Raw genomic sequence first — 7,996 nt, 5'->3', positions numbered from 1 at the left:
AAAAATATTGCAATTTTCGTAAAGTAATACTCTCTTAATACATTTGAAAGTCAATCAGATGCCTGCTGAGCTAATAAATTACGCGACTACAACTCTGCTATTTCACTATAATGCGCTTTTCACGATGTGGCAACACTTTGTTATGTCAAACTTCCGCCGCCATTTGTACAGATCCGATTAGTTAGACGCGTCGCGAGTGGAAAGTTTAGTGCAAAAGTGATTTTATTAAAAAATATATGAAATAAATGACGAATTGCAACGGTCAGATAATTAAATAAATGAAATAGTAATGCTAATTTGAAATTTGTGGAATAAATGTAAAATTTCAGTAATTTTGAAATTATTTAGTAAGTAAAAGCAATAGTATTATAATCAGTAAAGCTTATGTGGCTGCCGTTAACAAAGAGTTCCCATAATCTTCTAATTTAAGAAATTGAAATATTTAACCGACAAATATACATGAAGAGCCGTGTATCCTATACATGTAGAATTTGATATATTCAAGCAGAAAATATTTGTGTAAAATATGTAAAATCAAGTTCTGATTTTATAAAGAGTACGCTTTAACTGCGCCATCTGTCAGCTCGTAGTAAGGATTTAAATTTCCGCAACATACATTTCTTACAGGCGCACAGTTTTGAAGGCGATGTATGCAAAACAAAAAATAATGCAAATTAATGTGGCAATATTTCGTATCCACAGCTGTTTAAAAATTGTAAATAAAGTGCAGTGATAAGCTCTCAGTAAATTATTTCAAGAATTTACACGCAGCGCTACTTGAAAATGGATTTAAAAACGAAAGCAAACTGTTATCTTTATGAATTAAAACAGATTTGGTTAAGTCTGCATAGCATCGACAATGTATTTGCATACAATTTAAATGTTACAAAAACTAAATATCTGCAGGGGAATGAGATAATATATATGGAGGTAGGCCTCAATTAACCATTCGCTATTCAAATAGTAACTTGCGTTTTCAGTATAATCCACAGCGTACACGTTTACGACGTTTACCGCAGACTATAAGCAGTTTGACACCAGTGTTTGATGAAAAGGCTTTCAATTTCAAAAAGATTAAATCATTGGAGTTGTTAATGAACATACCATATGAAGGAGCAGCTATTTCAATGATAATCAATAAGAGTCCATTAACACGGTATCATACATTAATATGTCCAGATGTGGCAGCAGGGCAACCACAACGTTTGACACTTCCAGCTTTGAGATTTTGCATAACATTCTTACTAAACATTAGGGACGAAGAAAAGGCATTTCGTATTGGCTATAATAGTCCTGGTGCCTTGGCATCGGTGAATCACTTGCATTTACATCTACTCTATGTTACGACAGATTTATATAGTGATAAAGCGGTAAGAGCTTATTTTCAAATTTAACAGTTTAAAAAAATTTAAAAAAAATATTATTACAGGAATTAGAATTGTTGGAAAGACCAAATATTTATCGTTTAAGTGATAAAATGCCAACAGAGGCGATATGCTTTTTATTTAACAAAACTGGTGACGAAGAGGCTTTGAATGCACAAATACAGCAACTATTTCACTTTATTATGTGGCTGTGCGAACACGACATTCCGCACAACTTGTTTTTAACTCCCAATCGAGGTGAAAATTTTGGAAATGTGTTGAAAGTATTTGTGTTTTGTCGAAAATCATTTTGTTATGTTAAGAATTTTAATACCTATAATATTGGATTTTGTGAAGTTGCGGGTTATGTGACAGTCGGAGGTATGAGTTGAAAGCCTTATATTTGAAAATATTAAAAATTGTGTTTTTGCAGATGAAAAGCTGTACGAAAGACTTACAGAACAAGAAGTGCTAGCTAAAATACAAAATGAAACTGGCGATGTGTTTAAGGAAGTTTACGAGTATTTCAAAGCGTAAAGAAAGATAACAATAAATTGTGTTTGGTAAGTAAATAAAAATGTGTAAATTATATTTTTTTATTTACTTACATCTATATTAAAATGTATACCTACCCAGCTCAACATTAAGTACACTATAAAGGATACTACTGTTTATCGGCGCTACATTTAAAGTATTGAAAACTTTCATTTTTGATAAAAATTAAAAATAAAGCTGGAATTAATATTAAATAAATTTATGAAATTAAATTTATTGATCATCTTTAGCTACTGTAAAACTTTTTCCCTGGTCATTTCGACTAATTGCTTTAGTATTGAGCTTAATACTATAATCGTGTGCCGCATCATGTCCTTGATATTTAACTAATTTAACCAAATCAGGTAGTTTGTCGTCAGCTATACAATTACAAATTGTATTGAAAAATTTCATCATGTGGTGCAAGTTATGTCTGAAAATAAGTGAAAAAACATTTGCTTTTTAACATATAACAGCAATATATTCAAAACCTACATCATAATCAGAATAGGTCCAGCCATTTCTTTTGTGTTATAAAGATGATATAAGTAAGCGCGCGTATGTTTCTTGCACGTTAGGCAATCGCAATCTGTCAGTAGAGGTGTAAAGTCCTCCTTCAAACTGTAATATTAAAAATAGTAATAACCAAGTTCTAAATTTAAAAGCCACTACTTTATACCTATCAGCAGTTAGGTCCAAAAATGGCGAACAGTTTCCACTTTCAGTTTTTGTGAAATCAAAATTGAACGTTAGCACTTTGAAATTGGAGGCAGCGCAGAATGCATATGATGTGTCGAATATATCCACACCTAAGGAAATTAATTCCAACATTGCGGGTGGTGTAAACGCGCCCGGCATCATTTTGGGTTTCTCAACGTTTAGTTCATTCAAACTATGCGCCATCACTTTAACGATCTGGTCAACATCCACTTCTGTGGCAGTGAGTCCGTTGTTGTGAAATCCCTCAAAAATATAACCACACGTAATACTTTCACCTTTCGCCTTCGCATGTTTGATAGAATCGGAACGTGCAAACGTGCTGTAGCCTCCAACGATGGGCACTGAAATTTAAATCAAAATTTAACCGATACTGACTGCTTCAGCAACAATAAAATTATATTTACCGAATAAAGCGGTTTTGTTTAATACTGTCGAGTTTTGATGTCGCTCATAACAAAGATCCATAAATTGTGCTGTTCTATCTACAGACTTCGTTATGCGCTTTTTGGAGCTATCTAAATTGGTATCAGCATCACAAAGTCCTTGATATATATCTGGTTTAAGAACTTCTACTGCATCCATATAACTATAAGAGAAATTTATGTTACCAATGAAATATGTCAGTTTATTTAGTTACCTTGTCGCTGTCAGCATTTCCTTTCCCCTTCTCGTGAAAAGTGGCATTATATCTTTGTCATTATGTCCGCTCGGTGTTGTCGTACAAGTGTCCCTTATCAACAATAATGACAAGCATTCTGGATAGCCCACATATGCGCCAAGTGTGCCATTAAACAATTTAAGTGATTCCGTCATATGATTGATGGTAGATAATGAAAACTGTAAAGCTGGCGTCTCTTTGGTAATATAATCAAATACCTCACGACTGAGATATGGAATGCTTCCCGCCTACATTATAATAGTGTATATTTTTAAGTCTCATCTAAACAGTGTAAATCTTCTCTAAGCACTCACTTTAGTTGTTTGTACTAGCAATGGTGTGCGAAAACGCTTGCCCGTTTCCGCTTGTACTAAATGCCCCAGGCGTCCCGAAGACTTGCTAATATTTTCTACAACAAATTTCATTTTGAAAATCGAAATATTTACTAATTATTTAAAAATATTATAATGAACTGTTTGGTTTGGCCGGACACGCTGTTTTTTGACATTTCTTTTATGTGCATTTTTTTTAATGTATCAGCTGTTCGTAATGATGCCAGATGCAGAGGTAAAAGTTGTAATTAGAAGCTATATTCATTTCGGAAATCGGTTTAAAATATATGAATTAGTGATTCTACTTTATTTAATTAATAGTTGATATAAAATGAACGATTCAAAAGTATATATACAAACCGATCTGTTTTGTTATTGGACACGCTAAAACATTTTGTTTTTTGGCCAATGGGCTTAAATACAACTCGTGACCTTTGAGGGTTTAACCAGTCGGACTATCAACTCGGCAACAATCGCTAATAATATGGACTGTTACAACAACAAATAAAAAGGATCGGAAACGAACCCTATTTGAATCGGCATTTTTCACTTTCCGTTTTATAATTTGTAAGCATCCGTTTGCGAACCTAAGATGTTGTTTTATGTAAGTGTGTGTGAACAAATTTTTGGTCGGCGAAACGGGTGTTTAGGGGTTTTCGGCTTTCAGTTTTCACACGACCTTCTTAGATATGTACATATGTGACCTGGTCTACGAAAAGGGGGCTTAGGTGTCAAAAAAAAGGAGACCAATTAATGAGATAACGAGAAACTGACGATTATTTTTAACAGCTTTTCCCAGAAAACTAGTTTTCGCACGTTAGCCCCCTTTTCGTAGACCAGGTCACATATGTATATGTATTCGTCAGGTAATAATCGAAGAATTAAGTTTTGTGATAATAATTTCAAGGCACCCTGAAGTGTAACACAAAAACCAATTTTTTTTGACAAGCCGCCATTTTCAAAACTAATAATTTTGACTAGTCCTTTCATCTATTTTATTAATACAGTTTTTTGGTTTTGGATTTGAGATAATTTTGAGCAGAAAAATTTTGCTAAACATCAGATCCTATTTTTCAAAATTTTTTAAAATTATAAAATTGTCCCTTTACAGTTAAATAGAATTTTTTCTCTAAAACAATTCTCTTTACAATCCTCTTATATCGCATACAAAGCACGCAAAAAGCTCAAAAGTCAATAAATTGACATTTGTAATATTTCCTCCCAAAACTGTAAAATGCAAAATATATTTGGCGATATCATTCACATATGTATGTATTTACTATGATTTTATGCCACAGAGTGGGTGATAATGACAATACCTGACTCGACCCACCTCACTAGCGCAAAGCTTACTCTTGTGGCAAATAATATATCCAAGAGACCCACACCGCATAAACAAATTATCGGAGAGCTGCAAATACATACAAGCACACACATATATACTAAACTTTACACTGTCATTCGTTGCTGCGCCGCCGGCGCCGGCTTCTCCGCTGCTTCGGCACTCATTTTGCTCATGCATTGGATTGACTTTTGGATGAATCCGATTCAGTTGCGGTAGGAGCTCTGCGCTAGCGATTTGTCGATGACGGTGGACGACAGCAGCAGCAAAACGGCAATAGCGTGTGTGAATTAATTTTGATTTTAAACAAAGTGTCTTTATTTTTATTCGTTGTGCTATTATCTGCCATCACTTTCGCTCATGTGACGGTCCATATGCGAGCGCGTGCGACAGCGAGAGCTTTTCCCCAATTGTGTACAATTTTCAAATATTTCCTAATTAAGTTTATAATTAAAATTAATTGAAAAATTACATATGCTTAAATGCTTTTCTAAGTGAAGAATAAATACGAATGAATGAGTGCTTCCAGTGGGCACAGTGTGCGAACAGTGAATATCTGTACGAGTATGTGAATTTGGTTCATATGTGTATACCTGGTGTTTGAATAACGAATAAACATAATTGAGCAGTTCAAAATACAAATAAAAAAAAAAATCCAAGCGCAGCGGAAAAGGTAAAGTTTGAATGTGTTAAAACCGCAATTTGCAGCTCAATATGGCAAGGGTTGACGGTAAATATTTGATTGGGCGTTGTGTGGAAAGTGCGGTGGAACTATTTACTTTCTGCTATTAACAGACATACAGACGTACAATGTGTATGTATGTATGCAAATAAATAGAAATCTGCTAATACATGTTTGGATGGTTTATTAGATATTAGGGCGTTTTATAAAAAATTCGGAAACCATAAATTTTTGGTTTTAAAATTTGCATGAAATTTTTTAGGTTAAATTTTTTAAGATATCAGTCAAATGGTTAATTTATGTTTAGTGTAATGTCAAAAAAATATCAATCATCTTTTGTTAAAAATCACTGAAATAGCTATTCTTTTTGCTTTCAAAGTCGATAAAGACACAAAGAAATGATTGCGACTTGCAGGGCAAAGATTTAAATTCGAAATATTGCCGAGAACTTCAGTGCATATTTATTTTGTAAAAAACAATAAGAAAAAACATTAATTTCTTCTGCATCGAATGCTTGTTTGGTATAATTTTTCGAAAACGGTTAGGAGATATTCAACATCATCAATGCCTACCAAAGGAAAGCCTAACAATAAGAGAAAAAGTAAATGAATTTTGTAGTGTAGTAAATTTCCTAAAAGAGCATGAGCTTTGCAATTTAAAATGATATTTTTTATTGAGTTACGAGCTTCAAAAGAACAAAAAACAAATTTGCCTAAAGGGGTTACATGGGTTTCCTCGGGTAAAAAACAGCCTTTTTTCTCATATAAAAAATTAAATATTTTATTGTTAGAAACATACACGATTAACAAAATAATTTTGAAGTTTTTGAAAAAAAAAAATTTAAACTGGGCCATTACCGGTGACCTCTCCGGAAAAAGATGCGCCAGCGTTGGCAGAATAACTCCTTACAGGATCATCTAAAATGAAAAAATATGTGTTTTAGTTAAAATCTTAACATCGAATTTGGACGAAGGAAAAAAAATTAAATTTGGATTTTTGGCAAACATTTTTCCAAAAAAAAAAAAGAAAATTGCAGTGTTGTTCTATATCCCAGGAAGGTTTAGAAATATGTATTCCCCAAGGTCGAGGTGAAGCTTGGCACTGTTGTCTTGAGTAAAAATTATATATAGTATAAGCTGAGTTCATTTCGAAACCATTCAAGGCTTGTGTACAATGTTTGAACCGTTTCTTAGTCAGATTTAGATTATAGTAACTTGAGGCGATTAAAATTTACTAGTCTCCATATTTCAGTCTATATAAAGTTTCCTACCATACCTTTCCACTTCTGACTGAAACATTTACTATTGTTCAGGAATAGTAGACTCGTAAAAAAATATTAATTATGCAATTATTTTAGCAGATCAGGGCGATCACCCTACCCACTAAGTTTTAAATTGTTTCGAAATAAAAACAAGTAAGGAAGGGCTAAGTTCGGGTGTCACCGAACATTTTATACTCTCGCATGATAAAGTGATAATCGAGATTTCATTATCCGTCATTTACATATTTTTCAAATACCGTATTTGTGTAAAGTTTTATTCCGCTATTATCATTGGTTCCTAATGTACATGTATATGTATTATACATAGAAGGCATCAGATGGAATTCAAAATAGCGTTATATTGGAAGAAGGCGTGGTTGTGAACCGATTTCACTCATATTTCGTACATGTCATCAGGGTGTTAAAATATTATATACCGAATTTCATTGAAATCGGTCTAGTAGTTCCCGAAATATGGTTTTTGGTCCATAAGTGGGCGAGGCCACGCCCATTTTCAATTTTTTAAAAAGCCTGGGTGCAGCTTCCTTCTGCCATTTTTTCCGTAAAATTTAGCGTTTCTGACGTTTTTTGTTAGTCGGTTAACGCACTTTTAGTGATTTTCAACATAACCTTTGCATGGGAGGTGGGCGTGGTTATTATCCGATTTCTTCCATTTTTGAACTGTATATGGAAATGCCTGAAGGAAACGACTCTATAGAGTTTGGTTGACATAGCTATAGTAGTTTCCGAGATATGTATAAAAAAAAACTTAGTAGGGGGCGGGGCCACGCCCACTTTTCCAAAAAAAGTACGTCCAAATATTCCCCTCCGTAATGCGATTATTTGTGCCAAATTTCACTTTAATATCTTTATTTATGGCTTAGTTATAGGTTTTCGGTTTTCGCCATTTTGTGGGCGTGACAGTGGGCCCGAACTTAACCTTCTTATGGAGCCAAGAAATACGTGTACCAAGTTTCATCATGATATCTCAATATTTACTCAATTTACAGCTTGCACGGACGGACGGACAACCGGACGGACAGACAGACGGACGGACAGACAGACGGACGGACGGACAGACAGACAGACATCCGGATTTCAAC

At 34.0% G+C, this 7,996-nt stretch overlaps 3 protein-coding genes across 4 annotated transcripts in view; 2 read left to right on the top strand and 1 right to left on the bottom strand.

The window, feature by feature from the left end:
• The first annotated feature begins 697 nt into the window (after nucleotides 1–697).
• Nucleotides 698–2,100, top strand: LOC126761081 (GDP-D-glucose phosphorylase 1). The gene is made up of 5 exons (XM_050477009.1): nucleotides 698–930; nucleotides 981–1,370; nucleotides 1,430–1,745; nucleotides 1,798–1,927; nucleotides 2,001–2,100. The coding sequence occupies exons 1-4, from the start codon at nucleotides 784–786 to the stop codon at nucleotides 1,899–1,901; spliced, it is 957 nt and encodes a 318-aa protein (XP_050332966.1). The 5' UTR covers nucleotides 698–783; the 3' UTR covers nucleotides 1,902–1,927; nucleotides 2,001–2,100.
• Nucleotides 2,101–2,102: 2 nt separating this feature from the next.
• Nucleotides 2,103–3,780, bottom strand: LOC126761073 (queuine tRNA-ribosyltransferase accessory subunit 2). Its single transcript, XM_050476999.1, has 6 exons — nucleotides 3,591–3,780; nucleotides 3,256–3,524; nucleotides 3,023–3,204; nucleotides 2,578–2,959; nucleotides 2,394–2,519; nucleotides 2,103–2,331 (listed from the first exon to the last, which is right to left on the bottom strand). The coding sequence occupies exons 1-6, from the start codon at nucleotides 3,699–3,701 to the stop codon at nucleotides 2,133–2,135; spliced, it is 1,269 nt and encodes a 422-aa protein (XP_050332956.1). The 5' UTR covers nucleotides 3,702–3,780; the 3' UTR covers nucleotides 2,103–2,132.
• A 1,391-nt stretch (nucleotides 3,781–5,171) lies between these two features.
• The window catches only part of LOC126761065 (mucin-5AC), a 43,148-nt gene continuing 40,323 nt past the window's right edge, over nucleotides 5,172–7,996 (top strand). For both annotated transcript variants that reach the window (XM_050476988.1, XM_050476990.1), the window contains exon 1: nucleotides 5,172–5,623. The gene's annotated coding sequence lies outside the window, so the exon portion shown is untranslated. The remainder of the gene's footprint in view (nucleotides 5,624–7,996) is intronic.

This window comes from Bactrocera neohumeralis, chromosome 6 (genome assembly GCF_024586455.1).
Source record: "Bactrocera neohumeralis isolate Rockhampton chromosome 6, APGP_CSIRO_Bneo_wtdbg2-racon-allhic-juicebox.fasta_v2, whole genome shotgun sequence".
Taxonomy (NCBI): domain Eukaryota; kingdom Metazoa; phylum Arthropoda; class Insecta; order Diptera; family Tephritidae; genus Bactrocera; species Bactrocera neohumeralis.
This window is presented reverse-complemented; position numbering and strand designations above follow the sequence as displayed.

Bases quoted from the DNA above. Each gene is read 5' to 3' on its own strand.
- LOC126761073 (XM_050476999.1), bottom strand. From the start codon at position 3,701: ATGAAATTTGTTGTAGAAAATATTAGCAAGTCTTCGGGACGCCTGGGG. The intron at 3,525-3,590 runs GTGAGTGCTTAG...ATTATAATGTAG, and splicing joins TGCTAGTACAAACAACTAAA to GCGGGAAGCATTCCATATCT. The intron at 2,332-2,393 runs GTAGGTTTTGAA...ACTTATTTTCAG, and splicing joins GGACCTATTCTGATTATGAT to ACATAACTTGCACCACATGA.
- LOC126761081 (XM_050477009.1), top strand. From the start codon at position 784: ATGGATTTAAAAACGAAAGCAAACTGTTATCTTTATGAATTAAAACAG. The intron at 931-980 runs GTAGGCCTCAAT...TTGCGTTTTCAG, and splicing joins ATGAGATAATATATATGGAG to TATAATCCACAGCGTACACG. The intron at 1,371-1,429 runs GTAAGAGCTTAT...ATATTATTACAG, and splicing joins ATTTATATAGTGATAAAGCG to GAATTAGAATTGTTGGAAAG.